The sequence below is a fragment of the Balaenoptera musculus genome, chromosome 5 (assembly GCF_009873245.2).
Source record: "Balaenoptera musculus isolate JJ_BM4_2016_0621 chromosome 5, mBalMus1.pri.v3, whole genome shotgun sequence".
Classification (NCBI taxonomy): Eukaryota; Metazoa; Chordata; class Mammalia; order Artiodactyla; family Balaenopteridae; genus Balaenoptera; species Balaenoptera musculus.
Window position 1 is genome coordinate 91,829,147 of NC_045789.1, and position 17,500 is coordinate 91,846,646.

At 38.0% G+C, this 17,500-nt stretch overlaps 2 protein-coding genes across 3 annotated transcripts in view; both read left to right on the top strand.

Moving 5' to 3' along the window:
• Positions 1-17,500, top strand: part of KCNIP4 (potassium voltage-gated channel interacting protein 4) — a 1,194,562-nt gene that overhangs the window by 248,556 nt on the left and 928,506 nt on the right. Inside the window, exon 1 of one of the 2 annotated variants that reach the window (XM_036853208.1) lies at positions 7,832-8,150. The exons of the other annotated variant lie outside the window; for it this stretch is intronic. Coding sequence (XP_036709103.1) covers positions 8,063-8,150 — 88 coding nt within the window. The 5' untranslated portion in view covers positions 7,832-8,062. Of the gene's footprint in view, positions 1-7,831; positions 8,151-17,500 lie in introns of those variants that run through there. 2 annotated transcript variants of the gene reach the window in all.
• Positions 2,596-4,254, top strand: LOC118895731 (bleomycin hydrolase-like). The gene is given in 1 exon segment (XM_036853201.1): positions 2,596-4,254. A coding segment is annotated over 1 exon segment (1,368 nt). The 5' UTR covers positions 2,596-2,691; the 3' UTR covers positions 4,060-4,254.

The following is a 17,500-nucleotide window of genomic DNA, read 5'->3' on the forward strand; positions in this document are numbered from 1 at the left end:
CTCCCCCCCCAGCCCCACCCCTACTCAGCATAATCCCCTTGAGATTCATCCAGGTTGTAGATATCAATAGTTCATTCCTTTTTTCTTGCTGGTGTGTATGAATCACTGTTTGTTTATAGGTTGTTTCCAGTTTGGGGCTGTTATAGACAAAAATGCTATAAGGGTTTATATAAAGATTTTTGTGTAAACATATATTTTCATTTCTCTGGGATAGACGCTCAGGAGTGCAATTGCTGGGTTAAATGGTTGATATATGTTTAGAATTTTTTTAAAAAGCTACCAGACTGTTTTTTAGAGTGGCTGTACCATTTTACATTCCCACCAGCAGTGTATGAATGGTCCAGTGTCTCTGCATCCTTACCAGCCTTTGGTCTTATCACTAGTTTTTCATTTTAGCCATTCAGCTAGATGTGTAATGATCACTGTAGTTTGACTACACTGTAGTTTTATTTTTCATTTCAGTAATGACTAATGGTATCAAACATCTTTGCAGGTGCTTTGTTGCCATTTGAATATTTTATTTTGGTGAAATGCCTTCATGTCTTTTGTTCATGTTCTAACTGAGTTGTGTGCATGTTCCTGTTGAGTTTTGTACGTTCATTATATATTCTAGATAATAGTGTTTTGTCAGATATGTGGTTTGCAAATATTTTCTCCCACTTTGGAGCCTGCCTTTTCATCCTCTTACATGAGTGAGAGTTTTAAAATTTGATGACATCCAACTTAGCAATTTCGCTTTTATAAATAATCCTTTGGTGTCAAGTCTGAAAAATCTTCACCTAGCCCCAAATTGTAGAGATTTTCTCTTATTTTTTCTTAAACTTTTGTAGTTTTACATTTAATTTTGTGATCCTTTGTGAGGTAATATTTGTGTAAGATGTGAGATCTTGGTGAAGGTTCAGTTTTTGCCTAGAGATGTCCAATTGCCCCAGCACCACCTGTTGAAAGGCTCTCTTTCCTCCACTGATTTTCTCTTGGCATCTTTGTCAAAAATCAGTTGTGGATAATTGTGTGGATTTATTTCTAGGTTTTCTGTTCTGTTCCATTGAAGTATGTGCCCATCTCTCTACCAATACCACAGTCTTAACTAGTGAAGCTGCATAACTCTTGAAATCAGGTAGAATTATTTCAAGACTTAATCTTCTTTTAAAAATTGTTTCAGCCATTCTAGTTTCTTTTTCTCTCCATATAATTAATATAATCTTTTCTATATTAAAAATAATCTTGCTCATATTTTGATTGGAACTGTGTTAAACCGTATGTCAATTTAGGAAGAATTGGCATCTTTACTGTGTTGTGTCTTCTAATACATGAACACAGAGTGTCTCTCTGTTTATTCAAATCTTTTATTTCCTTCTCGAGAGGTTTTGTAATTTTCAGCACACAAATTTCATACATGTTTTGTTAGATTTAAACCCCAGTATTCACTTTTTTGAGCCATTGTTAATGATATTGTGTTTTAATTTTTATGTTTATTGCTAGTACAAATGACTTCTCAGTAGTACAATTAATGTTGAGCTCGTATTCTATGACTTTGCTGAACTCACTATTCATTCTAGGAGTATTTTTAAGTTTGGATTTTTTTTTTTTGTATTTTCTACATAGACAATCGTGTCATCCTCAAATAGGATAATTTTATTTTTTTATTTACAGTCTGTATGTCTTTAATTTCCTTTCTTATCTTATTGCACTGGTACTACTTCCAACTCTATGTTGAATAATGCTGGTGAAAGCAGACATTCTTACCTCGTTCCTAATCTTTGGGTGAAACCATTCAGTCTCTCATCATTAAGTATAATGTTACCAGTAGGTTTTTGTAGATGTGCTTTATCAAGTCGAGGAAGTTGCCCTCTATTCCTATTTCACTGAGATTTTTTTAAAAATTATCTATGCATGTTAACTTTGTCATATATTTTTTTCTGAATCAATAGATGTGATTATGTTATTTTTTTTCTTTAGCTTGTTAATATGGTAAATTACTTTGCTTTTTCCATATCAAGTCAGTCTTGCAACCTTAGAGCCTTAGACTGAACCACACCTGGTTGTGGTAGATCATTCTTTTTATATATTGCTGAATTATTCTGTTAATGTTTATTAAGGATTTTTGAGTGTGTATTAATGAGAGATATTTGTCTACAGTTTCCTTTTTTGGTATTGTATTTATTAGGGTAATACTGGTTCATAAAATGAATTAGGAAGTGTTACTTCCTTTCTATTTTCTTGAAGATATTGTGAAGAATTGGTGTTAATTCTTCTTTACATATATGGTAGAATTCTCCAATGAAACCATGTGGCCTGAAGATTTCTTTTTTGGGGAGTTTTAAAATTGTAAATTCAACTTACTTAACAATTATAGGACTGTTCAAATTATTATCTATTATTTCATGTTTGGTAGATTTTTTTAAAACAATTTGTCCATTTCATCTAAATTGTCAAATTTATTTCTCTAGAGTTTATGTACTATTTTCCTAGTATCCTCTGACATCTGCAGGTTCTTTAGTGCTTTTCTTGTTTAAATAGATATTTTTAAATGAATGGGTTAATTGAAAAATGTATTAAATTTTGAATACATTAAAAATATCTCAGTGGGAGAGGCAGGTCGGGCAGCTGAGGCAGCGAACCGCTGTGCAGTCCTGGCGCTTGCCTGAGGACCTCGAAACTACCGTTCCCCTGCCGGGCAGTGTGGGCACCATGAACGACGCGGCAGGACCGAATTTGGAGAAGGTAGCTACTCTGCTTCAGAAACTGAATTCCGATCCTCAGTTCGTACTGGCCCAGCATGCCGGCACCACCCACGACCTGCTGGACATCTGTCTGAAGAGGGCCACGGTCCAGGGTGTTCAGCACGTGTTCCAACAGGCTGTGCATCCGGAAGGCAAACCCACCACCAACCAGAAGAGCTCAGGGCGATGCTGGATCTTTCCTTGTCTGAATGTTATGAGACTTCCATTCATGAGAAAATTAAATATTGAAGAATTTGAATTTAGTCAGTCTTACCTCTTTTTCTGGGACAAAGTTGAATGCTGTTATCTCTTCTTAAATGCTTTTGTGGACACAGCGCAGGAAAAGGAGCCTGAGGATGGTAGGCTGGTGCAGTATTTGCTTACGAATCCTGCAAATGATGGAGGACAATGGGATATGCTTGTCAATATTGTTGAAAAATATGGTGTTATTGCTAAGTGCTTCCCTGAATCTTATACAACAGAGGCAACCAAAAGGGTGAATGATATTCTGAATCACAAGATGAGAGAATTCTGTATACAACTACGGAACCTGGTATACAACAGCACAACCAAAGGAGAAATCTCAGCCACACAGGATACCACGATGGAGGAGATATGCAGAGTGGTGTGTATCTATTTGGGTAATCCACCAGAGACGTTCACCTGGGAGTATCGAGACAAAGGTAAAAACTATCAAAAGATTGGCCCCATAACACCCTCGACGTTTTACAGGGAACATGTCAAGCCACTCTTCAATATGGAAGATAAGATTTGTTTAGTGAATGACCCTCGGTCCCAGCACAAGTACAACAAACTTTACACGGTGGACTACTTAAGCAATATGGCTGGAGGGAGAAAAACTCTATATAACAACCAGCCCATTGACTTACTGCAAAAGATGGTTGCTGCTTCCATCAAAGACAGAGAGGCTGTGTGGTTTGGCTGTGATGTTGGAAAACACTTCAGTGGCAAGTTGGGCCTCGGTGACATGAATGTCTATGACCTTGAGTTAGTGTTTGGTGTCTCCATGAAGAACATGAACAAAGCTGAGAGGCTGACTTTTGGTGAGTCACTTATGACCCACGCCATGACCTTCACTGCTGTCTCAGAAAAGGATGATTAGGAGGGTGCTTTCGTGAAATGGAGAGTGGAAAATTGGTGGGGTGAAGACCATGGCCACAAAGGTTACTTGTGCATGACAGATGAGTGGTTCTCTGAATATGTCTACGAAGTGGTGGTGGATAGGAAGCATGTCCCTGAAGAGGTGCTAGCTGTACTAGAGCAGGAGCCCATTGTCCTGCCAGCCTGGGACCCCATGGGTGCTTTGGCCGAGTGATATTGCCTCCAGCTTTTCCTCCTCCCGTGGGACCTGAAGTAGCTGCAAAGGCCAGATCCAGGGACTGAAGCCAGAGTTACACAGGTGACTGTGTGTTCCCACGGGACACAGTCAGACTCTTGGATTTCTCCTCCAGGAACCTCTTTGGGAAAGTGTGCTTTATGCTGAAACAAAATACTCTCTAAAGAAAAAAAAGGGAAAGATCAGCTCATACTATCGACTCTCCTCATCTCCAACAGCTCAGGATCTCTTAGCATTTTAATCAGATGTAATTGTTTGTCTTAACTCTGTCACACCAGTTCGGTTCAGTGTCTGTTTTATAAGGCAGGAGAGGATGAGCAATTGAAGTGTGTGGAGAGAAAACAGACTTAGTGCTCCTTGTTCCTAGAGTAGAGTGGGAGGAGGGCGCCCTAATATTTGAGCTCTCCAAACTGCATGCTGCCTGACAGTAACACTGTCCCTCCTAGGTGGCAGTCACTGAATTCAGTTTTTTCAAGGTAATTTTATGCACCTCTAATAGGCCAGGAAAGGGAGGTTGATCAAAACTGACATGATTCCTTCCTATTGTTCTGAACTGCGGGGGAACACAGCTCTACTTGAGTCATGGTTAAGTAGAGGGTTGGAGAAAGTAGGTGAGAGAACAACCAAAACCTTATCATGATCTGAATTATAATCATTAGCAGGAGCTCTCGCCAAATGGTTTAACTTCTGCCTCTGGGATTGGGAATTGGGTGGGCACAAAAAGGGGATATCCGTTCCTTCTGACAACTAAATGGTGCTGAGGAGCTTTTGAATAAAACACTTTGCTAAAACAAACAAACAAACAAAACCTCAATGCTAATATGTCCAAAGTAGAACTTTTGACTTTCTCAACTGTCATAGTCTACCCACAGTTGTTTTATTTTCTTAATTCATTAGAGTTATCTATCTAATTGTTCAAGCCTCGAACTAAGTCATCCTTAATTCTTCACTTTCCCTCATTTCCAACCCTACTAATTCTGTTTCAGAATATGTCCAGAAATCAACCACTTCTCATTTCCACTCCAAGCCATGCCACCACATTGGCAACAAATGACACCACATGCCATTGGCACCACATTGGCACCACAGTGGCACCACATTGGCACCAAATGGCACCACATGCCACTTCCACATTTCCAGTAGTGGGAATGACTACTGCGATGCCCCTCGTAGGTGTTCAGCCTTCTACTCTTGCTCCTCTCCAGTTCATCCTTTTTTTTTTTTTTTTTTTTTTTAATTTTTTTTTTTTTAATTTATTTTATTTATGGCTGTGTTGGATCTTCGTTTCTGTGCGAGGGCTTTCTCCAGTTGTGGCAAGCGGGGGCCACTCTTCATCGCGGTGCGTGGGCCTCTCGCTATCGTGGCCTCTCTTGTTGCGGAGCACAGGCTCCAGACGCGCAGGCTCAGCAATTGTGGCTCACGGGCCCAGCCGCTCCGCGGCATGTGGGATCTTCCCAGACCAGGGCTCGAACCCGTGTCCCCTGCATTGGCAGGCGGATTCTCAACCACTGCGCCACCAGGGAAGCCCTCCAGTTCATCCTTTACATAGCACAGAGATCGTAGAATTTTCCTACTCCCTGAAGTGACTTTCCAGCTCACATGGACTAAACCCGAATTCCTTACCCTGGCTATAAGACCCTGCATACTCGTAGGCCCTGGTTTGTAGGCCCTGGCCTCCCCTGTGAAATCATCTCCTATAAGGCTCTCCTGACTCAGTATACTTCAGCAGTCACACCCTTCTTTCTGTTCCTTGAGGATGCCAAGCTCTTCTCCAGCTTGTGGTGCTGGCACAAGCTTTCCTCTCTACTTGACGTGCTCTTTTGCCTGAACATCTTATGGTGGATGGCTGTCTCCTTCTTGTAATCTGTATTCTGGAAGAAGAAATGTTTTCATTGACCAATCTACTCACTTTCTATTCTGTTAATCTGGTTTTTAATAGTCCCCATAGCATCTATTTATATGTGATATTTTTTATTTATTCTTCGTTAATTTGTTGTTTTCTAATCTAAGGTGTAAGCTTTGTGTGTGCAGAGGCTTTGCCTTTTTTCATTACTGCTGTATTGCCAGCACCTAGAACCATGTATGGAACAAAACAAGTGCTCAATACATAATTTCTGCATAAATGAATGAAAGTGCTCTGCTTAATGCCATCTATACCATATCTTATTTCACTCTCCAACAAATGAACAGTGTCCTGTTACCCATTTTATAGATAAGAAAGTGGGGCTTTAAAATAATTTGTCCCAGCTATGGAACTACAACAGTGTATTTCTTCTGCCAATTTCAAACTTTGGGATGCCATCACTCACGGCAAATGCATGGGAGAAAGAACTTTAAAAAGTATATTGCTAACCTTTGTTTATAAACCTGTTTTTATCTCAGATACTTCCAACTAAAGTTCTAAACATTCTTGGAAAGCATGCTTCATTATCTCCTTCAGATGAGGATATCACTGAATCTGGTGGAAATATGGGAGAGTTACAGAAAAGAGCGAGTTACTACTAGGTCTTGTTAAGTCTATGGTTCCAGGAGTACTTCTTTCTTTATTGTAAAAGAACATCATTTCATGTATAGTATTGTTGGGAAATATTAGCTCCAAGTAGAATTATTACAACTGTCAGAAAAAAAATGTCCCGTCTAGATATTTAAAATATGGAGAAGGCACATTCACATACATTAAATATCAAGGAGATATCATACACTAAGTATCAAGGAGATATCAAGGAGATACGCACACACACACACAAAATAAGCAAAAACAAAGAAATTACCAAACACCCTGGAAATATAGAGTGTCGACAAATCTTAGAAACTGCCCAAGGCACTCAGGAATGAAAAACAACAACAACAAAAAAACCAAAAACTGCACATTCAAGGAAGTTTTCTAGCTTTCATAGCAACTGCCTACCTCTGTAACACTATCTTTAATAGAATAGTTCTTTGTGAAAATTGTGAGCTCTCACAATTGTTCTCACTATTAAGTCAACTGGTAAGGAGCTAGCAAGTTGCAGTTTACCTTTTAGAAATATGAGGAAACTGAGGCAGTCGTTCTCTTAGGATAATGCAGTAAATTAGTTTTGGAGCTCTGTTGCCTGGAAGCAAGTATAGAGGCTTAAGAGTTGTGGTTTCCAGGCTACTGTATTTTAAAGGAGACGATGATTTTTTTTTTTCCCCCTAATTTTCAAATCCCTGAGCCTGGACAGTGCAGAAAACACAGCCAGATTTAGGTAACAGCTTATTTTCCACCTCTGTGCCCATGAAGTGGAATATATTTATCTGTGACAAAAGAGCTTTGCCTCTATTTGGTGGTAAATCTTCAAATCTGTTTAGAATCAGGGTCAGCTTCTCAAATGAGCCTTTTCACCATTTAGGCTTTCTGAATCTGATTAACACTGTATCAGGGAATTGTCTGGTGTCTGACCTTGAACAGCATGCTTTCCTACTTGCCTTTTTTGCAGGGGTGGGGGGGAATCATTCTGTACAGCCTTGGACAATGAGATTCCTCCCCAGCAGGCTTGATGGCATTTGTGGGCTCCTTTTACTGATATCCAAAGGGTTTCAGCCCCAGTGACCTGTCATCTGTCCCCTCACCTGCTTACATGCTGATTCATTGATGAGCTGGCATCGCAGGCCCCGCCTCCCTCTGAATGGTCTGTGAGGTTGTGATTGCTCCTGGAGAGGGGACGCGGAGCTGAGCCACCGTGGGTTACTACAAGTGTGAGCCGACAGCCTATCTGTTGCCACAGAAGAACTTGGTGACCTGAGAAGCAGCCCTTTCTCACCACCCTGTTACTATTCTATCTATATCCGGCTTCTCTAGCTTTTTAAAGGAATTTCTGATTCAGGCACTAACAGCTAATTCCACAGGAGTTGTAAGGCAGCCTGTGACATAAACTGAGACAGAAGTTTCCCCTCAGAGACTGTCTTTTCTTTATTGGCAAAGGCTTCTGGCTCTTCTCAGAGGAATACCTTGTTGCTTAAGATGAGTGGCTGTAGAAAACGATGTAAACGTGAAATATTGAAATTTGCCCAGTACCTTCTCAGGCTATTAACAGGTTCTCTTCATACAGGTAATGACTTTTTTTTTTTTAATGGAGGCTGGTAGAGCATGGTACCGAAGTTGAAATGGAATAGGAAAGGCTCACTATTTCTATGTTGTGTTTATTTTTAATGCTGTCAATAAAATACAGTTGTGTTTGCTGAGATTCACGTTCCTAAAAATGTGTGCAGTGCAGTTCTAATTTTGGGATAGAACTGGATTCTGTGGATATATCTTTTGTGTCTTTTTGGCAGTGTCGCTGTTAAATGTGTCTCGATCTAAGAAAGCAGTGTCTGCAGAGTAGAAAGATTTTTTTTTTTAAATGCATGATTGTGTGAGGGTTTTTCCCTTTCTCCTGCTTGCTGCAGTTTGCTGGAAAATCACAAAGCTGTTCTTCCTGCAGGTATTTAGAAATTCTCTACCTTTGATCATTATAATCCATAGATTATTTCTAGTACTTGATTATAGAACTTAGCAGTGAAAGAGTTAAGGACATTTCTTTTGGATTTCTGAATTCCTTGCAAAATGTGAGCAAATTGTGAAAACAGCTGAAGAGTATAATGTCCATGAGAGCTTTGATATTTGTTTCATTGCAGTGGATTTTAATGTTTAACAGTTTGCACAATTGAAATAGAAACTCTATTTAAATCTAAGCGTTGATAGAAAATTTTTTTAAGGTGTTCCAAAATTATGAGCCTAAACCAGCAGTTTTGCTGCCCGTGAAATTCCTAGGCAATGCCGTAATTAAGGTAGTGACAGGTGGGACCAAAACTACTTTGACTCTGATAATAGATATTTTTAATGGACCCTTAAACTTCTGAGGAGCAAAGCTGGGTTGATAAAATACCACACTTTGATTCTGGCTATGAAGAACTATTGTTAGCTTTATTTTTTCAACTTACACGTGTCGTCTTTTATCTAAATCATGAGAAAGAAGAGTTAGTAAAAAAAACACCTATACACTATAGTGCAAGGATGAGGGATGAATTTGAGCAACATTTTCTCTAGGAAGTAAAGTCTTTATGGTGAATAGCAGAACAGCATATATGATTATGTTGACAACCTGATCAGGAAAAACAGTTTTGAGGGGATAACTGTGAAAATCAAATGATTTTCTGAGAGCATTATTAAGTGTTCATGAACATAATAACAGAATTGTTATCGGATGCTAATCTTTAAGCAGTACAAATTGTGGTGGCTTTTGACGTTTTTAAGAATAGTTATTGAGAGTCTCTACCTGCCTATTGTTAACTTGGAGCTCTGTTGTATTTTTCACCCAGTCTTTACACTTCTATACTTAGTCCCAATATGAGTTTGCTGTATCATGTCAATTGTGATCAATAATATCAATATATTTGCTATAAACATTCAATTAAGGATGATGTGCCATTTATGATATCATGTCTTATTGGACAATGCTCGATAGGGGATCTTTTATCTAGCTATGAAATTAGAGAAATATTTTATAAAAGAAAGTTTTCCATGAGGTTTCCATGGTAGTCTGTATTTTCCTCTTTGATAAGGCAATTTTAAGGTTCTACCTGTTTCTTGCTGGATTTGGGTGCAGTGCTCTGCCTTTTCTTGCTCAGTTTGTGTATAGTTTCCTGAAACTTCTGATTTCAAAGAATTTTATGAAGATGGTAAATGGTTGTGAAGTCATAAACCATAAGCATTGAATCCAAAATGTAGTGGTTAGCTAATGACTGCATGGTAATTTATAATATGAAATTTATGGAAAGCTAGTATAGCAGAAATATTTTAAGCCTTATTTAATGCGTATTTAGAAATCAATATAGGTGGGATTCATTCTCTTCTTTCTGAGCCACAGGGGAAAAATATAAGAACTTTGAGAAATAGGACAGATTATTATAAAATAGTAAGTTAGATTTATGACCTGGGAAATGTGATTACAGCAACTTGTTTCTCGTAAAAATTCTTTTCAGCTCAATCTCTAATACTAAATGTTGTAAAATCCAGCCAGAATCTTTGCAACTGCTCAGAATGCAACTTGGAAAAGCCAATTTATGCGTTTACTAGATGCTGTGATAATATACACTGTTCACATTGGAGAATCTAATGTAAAATTCATTACAGCACTTTCGAGTCCCTTAGCTAGTAATTAATGAAAAAGTAGGAAGCAGAGTTGAATTAGTTTAAAAAATTTGCTTTAAAGTTGGATATGCAAGCAGTTGCTAATTGTATCCTGAACAATCAGCATATGTCTTTGTAGTTATCAAAAATTTAAAACAATATGAATGTGCCTTGGATGATTTTTTTTCTTCATTTTACCAGCAAGCCCTTAATCTTCACTTTTTCAACTAAAGATGTGATCTAAGGAAATAGTGATTTTGTTTTACATTTGGAAACAGGTTATTTCGGAAATACATAATCTGTGTTGTTGGCAGTTGCCTTTCATTTGATACCAAAATGCCCATGCCTTTATACAAACAGAAAATTTGAAGTGCAAAGAAATTTTCATGAACACAAACTCTCCTTTGATGTGTCTTATTGCTACCACAAGTTAGAGAAAAGCAGTTTCCTTTTCTGGGAGCTTTTCATAAAAGTTTTGGCAATGCCTAGGATTGCTTATAAATAAATAATTTAAAATTAGTGATTTTTTCTAAAATAATCTTTATGTTAGAGAGTGCAAATTTGTAGTAATAAAAATTTGTCCAGGTAAAATAAGATGCTTTCATTTTACCAGAAACTTTTTATATATTTTTATCATGGCAAATCATTTTGCAAAGAGTGGATTTTACAAACACATGTGTTGGCCTTACTTGTTATGAAAATATAAGCATTTTTAAAGATTCTTTTGTATATAATAAATCTCAGACATCCATATGCACACATTAAAAGTTAGTGGCCACCATGTTCAGTGTAGTGCGGTGCAATACAGGATCAGTTATCCTAATTCCTTTTCAATTTGACACCTACATCTTCTTGTACCATATTATATTCTAATCTAGATGGGGCTCATGGTAACCAATATATTTTTGTACATCTAAAGAAATGGAGTTGATTTTGAGGATTTTAGTCTGACACTAGTAGTATGAGACTTATTCTATTGATGGGCAATTTGTGTACTATAGGAGCCCAAGGAACACCCTGTCATATAAATGCTGACCCATTTAAAAGGGTGAATAATATTGCAGATATTGAATTTTAAACTGTTTCTTCTTTATGTGTGAAGTTTAGTATTGGAATGTTTTATGGTTCTTTTTGGAAGATTGTTTGGACATTTATCAGTTCTCTGCACATAGTTTTCTTGGAAAATCAAGACCTGAACGCATTTTCCTATTAGCAGGTATTCCCAAAACATATGTGTGAGGTGGCTATTGCCTGGAGCTCTGTTTCAGGCTTCAAGACAATGAGCTACAGATGTGGTGAAGTTCAGCTCTCCACCTGAGGGAAACAGAGGCAATTCAAACCAAAACATTCTTTTAAGCTTTGAGTTGCTGTTGAAGTAGTGGGTTACAGTACTTCAAATTTAATAAAATTATATTATTAAAAGCATGACATAAGCATTCTTCATTTCATCAAGTAGAGAACTTTAGATGAGAGAGAGAGAGAGAGAGCATCTGTTTTACAAATTTGCATTGAATTGCTTCCAGCCTTATCATTGTTGAAGGGACTGTGGATTCAAGCCATTCATAAGGCTAGTGATTTAAAGATTTAGATTTTTTTATGTTGCATTTTTTAAGTATGAAGAGAAAATAAAGGGTGATGCTTAGCAAAATAAGAGACTTAAGAAAAACTGTTTCTAGCTACGCACACTTCCTACTTTCGCCTCCTGATTACAAATCACAGAATCATGTTTTCAGTTCCCTCTGTCCTCCTCTTCCGTCCCTCATCCCTGCCACATCTGAACACAGGGCCGACACATCTCATGCAAAGGATGTGTCCCTGAAGACCTTACATAATTAAAGATTCATAAAACTCAGGTTTCATCCTGGCAAAAGGTGATAGGAGTTTTTATTTCTCAGTTCACGTGGCCCTGGCATGTGACAATTGAATAAAACAGTTTATATTTGCTTGGCCTGCCTGCTCTGAAACTATGCTATACTTGATTACATTTATGTTTTTTAATTCATTCAAACTTTGCTGATAAAGGGAGATCGTATTTCTTATAGCACTATGTAAAATTTGCATTATTGAAATGCGCATAAAATGCCACAAGTTATGCTCAATTTGCTTCTTCTATTGAAACCTGCCCTCAAATGAGAAGAAAGCAAAGGATGATGTTTTTCTTGACTGCCAAGGAATATATGTAATTAGGTTGCCTTTCCCAGCAAGAGTTTACATTTTAAACTTTATCAGAAGAATTACTTTGGCCTCTATTAATAAATTTGACTTTTCATTCAGGAGTGAAGGGGTATTTTGAGGGATGCAGCTTCTTGCCTTATCTCAAATTCTGCCATGGCTACCAAATCTGGTTAGAGGATACCTAGGTTCAGTGGGTGAAACACCCATATATACAGAATACCAGTTGCCCCTTTCATTTCAGAAGAAAATCTGCATATTAATGTTTATTAACTTTGTATTTTAAGTTCTTTACCACATAATTAGTGTATTAGGTAAAACTTATAGGGCTTAAAGACTCTTCCAAAGAGCAGATTGTTTTGGTCATTGTGAGAACTTCAAAGTAGTAAGTGATCTGATTTCACAGTCTTTGTCATGTTAAACTCTTAAAACTCATTTCTTGACTAACTGACAAAATTAATCATGTGCTCTCAAAGGAAGAGCTAATGTTCATAGAAGGAGCTGTATTTGCCACTATTGGTTAAAGTAATCAGACTTTCTTAGCAGAAACTTCAACAGTTACACATCAGTGCTTCATTTAAATATGCAAAGAAATATTGAAGTTTCACCATACAGGCTCTTGAGGATATTATACATTGATTTTGATATGTATCCGTTATTTCCTGGCAGGAAAGAAAAAGATCTCAGGAAAATAATTTAATAAAGGGGCCATGTATGTGGGCAGGGGTAAGGAAGTCAACAAGGGGTAAGGTGTACTCGAGTAATAGCAGACTGCTGAAGGAGCAAGGGATGGGGGCCGTTTCTGAAGCCTGGAGAGGGAACCGGTGGGCAGAAGACTGCTTGACAGGAGATGTGGCCTTTAGTCCAGGGACATAGCCAACCCGTGGAGACCTGACAGTAAGGGAGCTCAGGAAAAGAGAAAAAAAGAAAATTGCTGGCCTCTCCTTTCAAAGGTCCAACCTTCAGATTTTTGCTAGTGCTTCCATTGGCTGACCCCTTCCTAGAAGCCAGTGGGAAAACTACTCTAAGTAGGAGAAACATGCTCATGGCCATATTTATTATTTTATATTCACCAACTACCACTGACAAGGCTTGCTTTGTTTAAAATTACTAACATTGGTCACGTTGCTTCCCCTCAAAAGATATTGAAAGAGGAACAAGCAAGCTAATCATATCCCTGGGGCGGCTTGTAAGGCTCCTGTCAATCCACCACATCTTTTACTATCGCTGTTCATCTTCTACTTTGACCATATAGCTTCTGTCCAAAATTTCTCTGTTTTTCTTAAACTTTGTAAGTAAAATGAACCTACACCTTCAAACAGATGGACTCTCTTTTTGAGGATGTGTCATCATAATCAGCCACGTTAAACGACACAGGAAGAGAGTGTGATGTTTGTTGTAGAGGTAGATGGTATTACAGCCCAGGACGATATGGTTATGCTTTGTGCTTGCTGAGGACAATGATGGATTTTCTTTCATAAAGTATATTTTCTCTCCAAACTCCTTTTTCCAGCATGAGATACCTTGTGAGTTGCAGGGAAGGGGCTAAGATCTGAGGAGCTGCCCTTTCTTGTGGAAGAAGGCAAAGTCCAGCTGGCCATGATGGAAATCAGCATTGGTATATTTTTTGCGGTATATGCCAACAATTTTGACAAACTAGTTTTGATCCAGCCTTTGCAAACCATGGCTCTATGCCTACCATTCTCCATTTCTTCTGCCTGATAGATATACTGCAATACCATCAGAATGTCTCAAGATGTTCTTTATGTGGGACCAATGTTCACTTTACTTTTTCAAATTAATTTTTATTGGAGTATCGTTGATTTACAATGTTGTGTTAGTTTCAGGTGTACAGCAAAGTGAATCAGTTATACATATACATGTATCCTTTTTCAGATTCTTTTCCCATATAGGTTATTATAGAATATTGAATAGAGTTCCCTGTGCTATACAGTAGGTTCTTATTAGTTATCTATTTTATATATATTAGTGTGTATATGTTTAAAAGGTGAATGCATAGGACTCTGAAGCAGATCAACATGTAATAATGGCTGAGGAAGGCCAACTAATTATTATTTTCAGGGAGAGTGAGTCAGAGAACTGAATGAGTGGCTGAGGTAGGAGAAGAACTATGCCAAATTTTGCTTGGAGGAGTAAAAGGAGTAAAATTTTGCTTGGACGAGTAAAAGGCATTCCATCATTAGACACCCTTCTTTATGTGTCTCATGTCTGGCTCACTGTCTGGCTCTGTTTTGCTCCCTCTAATGTCTTTACATTCATAGCCTTAATGACCATAATATGAATATATTACATTAAAAACAAAAAATAATAATTCTTAGAATGTTCCAGTGGAGCTGTTCTCTCTGCTCAACCCCCAGCTATGCTTCTGGAGGGCAACAGCATGCACAGAGGAAGAGTTAGGAGCCTTGTGTTGGACTTCCAGCTCTATCCTTATTTCTACGATTGTGAAGGCCATCCAGCTGCTCTGGGCTGGGTCAACTCATCTGTAAAATGGGGATATTCCTACATATATTTCTCTTGCTAGCCAACATTCCATAAATGGGTAGCTTTTGTCATTATTACTGAGCTGATACCCATAGGATCTTCTGTTTTTTTAAAAATAAATTTTCCCTGAAGGTAATTGGATACCTAATCATTATTATGCTGCCTGGTAATTAGGAATAAATCTAAAGTAACCGATACAAATGACTGCATTTTTTAAATGTGTGTTGGTTTTCAATAACTGTAACTGCCATTTATTGATCCAACTAAAGTTTATTAAGTGGATGTTAAGGGCTGAGGCTTGTGTTTCTGTAAGCTAGTTCATGATTCCCGTCCGCCCTACGTTACTGTGCTAGAGCAGCAAATAAATGCAGGGCAGTTAACTCCGCAAACCAACGTGTGCTTAGATTCCCGAAAGCAGAGGACAGCTGTCTCTTGTGGTTTTAGCCAAGGAGAGGCAGGACAGCGAGCAACCTAGGTGAGGCAGTAAGCCTTCAAAATATGCTCCTTTGAAGAAAACTAGAGGGAGAGAAGCCGATGAGAGGGGAGCCAAACAAGGAAGGTAAGAAAGCAGCTGGGAGAAAGAGCATCAGCGGGATTATTTGCAGGAGAAGGAAGTTTTGCTGAAAAGCCAAATGGCTCACACTGCCAGATTGCTGCAGAAACTGCCAGCAAAGCAAGCCCACCAGAAGGTTCTGTTCCTTGAACAGGCAAGTGCTTCTGTGGCTTACTGAGCGAATCAGGCAGTGAATCAGTTAAGTGGCTGTTCACATTCCATTTCTACCCGCTTGGATCTGTCTTCACTCTCTGATGTGCATTGATTTCATTCCCTTTTGAGCTCTCATAGTACAAGTTGTCTATCCCCCATTGTTCAGCATTTAATTAGTCATCAACACTGTATTATTTAACAGATTGAGGTGTCAGAGGTGTAGCTCAAGTAGACCTGAGTCTTCTAAGTGACATAAATATATTTAATTCTCCAGCTCTACCCTAACACAGTGTTTACTGTGTATCTGTTCAAAAATATAGATTTGTGGGAGGATATTATAAATAAGTATCAGTTTCTTTCTCCATATAATTTAATGTGTTCCTTTCTGACTCACATTATCAGACTTAAACGATACCACTTGAGCACCCCATGGGGAACCTAGCCCATGGTGCCAAACCTCGGATGTGGTGGGAGTAATATATAAAACTAGATTTGGCAGAATCCAAACTATATCTTTGTTTCAGTCTACAATTCTCCCTTCTCAAACTCAAACTCACTCTGAAGAGCTGTGTGATGACTTTCTCGGCTCAAACATCATCTTATTAAGTCGTTTCCTGAGCATCCAATCCCACATAACCCCTCCTACAGTGACTTTCTTTTATATCACCTTTCTGAAATTTCTTTTACAGATAGGGTGGCCAAAATTGGGACACTTTGGAGAGTAAAAGGAGGCAATCTTAATCATCACAGCAAGAATATAGGCACAAACCAAGACTGTCACAGACAAACTGGGATATATGGTCACCTTTTCCACAGAAATGACCATGATCTAAAATAATTTAAATTATTTACAAGTGTCTGTAAGACTGGGATATGAACTTCTTTTTAAGGGTCCTGTTTGTTTTGTTCATATTGTAATCTAGTGTGTAGACCATGCCTGGTGCATAATAAATGTTTAGTAAGTAGTCATTGGATGTTTGACTAAATTGCACACCAGTGTTTTTAGGGGGCAAAACTACCGCATCTTATACCGCTGTTTCACTACATGTCTTCCCCAAAGTTGGTAGGGTTGTGATTGTTTGCCTATATCACTTCTTCTGATCTCAGCTATGTCAGCTACTCATTGTAATCTCTGCTGTAGTTCTGCTGCTTTCTTATCTCTGCGCAGTACTCCTCCCCTTATAGAAACTGTTGTAGATAATCCAGAGCCCTGGAAGTCTGAATTCTCTCTAATTGTACACAAAGGAGGTATAACTACACATTTTCAAATAGGAGTAGGTGATGTATATTTTCTCATTTGTTTCAAAAGTCATATATCCTATGATTTATATATAAAGTTCTATGTATTTGTGTTTTCTCATTTTTCTACAGTGAACATAGTATATGTGCAATGATTGCACTTTAATGTTTTTAATAATATAGAAATTTCTAGGTTCCTTCAGTCTTTAACTATGGTAAACCTGTTGGAACAAAAAGATACCACCTTGGATGTACTGTAATCATATATATATATATATACACACACACACACACACACAATTATATATACCTATATTTATATGTGTGTATGTGTGTGTGTATATATATATATATATATATATATATATATATATATATAAATTATCAGGATTTCAGTTGATCTGTCTTGTATCTGCAGTTTTCTTCTCCAGCTTGTATATACGTTTGAGAAAGTTTTAATTTCCCCTAGCTCAGTCTTATCACCTCTACAATGGGAAGATTTCCATTTTGCAAAGTTACCAGGTTAAGATAGAGTTTTAAAGCCTACCAGATCAGTCGTGTTCCTCTTCTGTAATACACCCTTGAGATACACAGAGCCTGTTCTATTATGGGGTATACATAAAAGAGTTTCCTAAACATTTTGCAATTCCCTGAGCCAAACAAAAGTC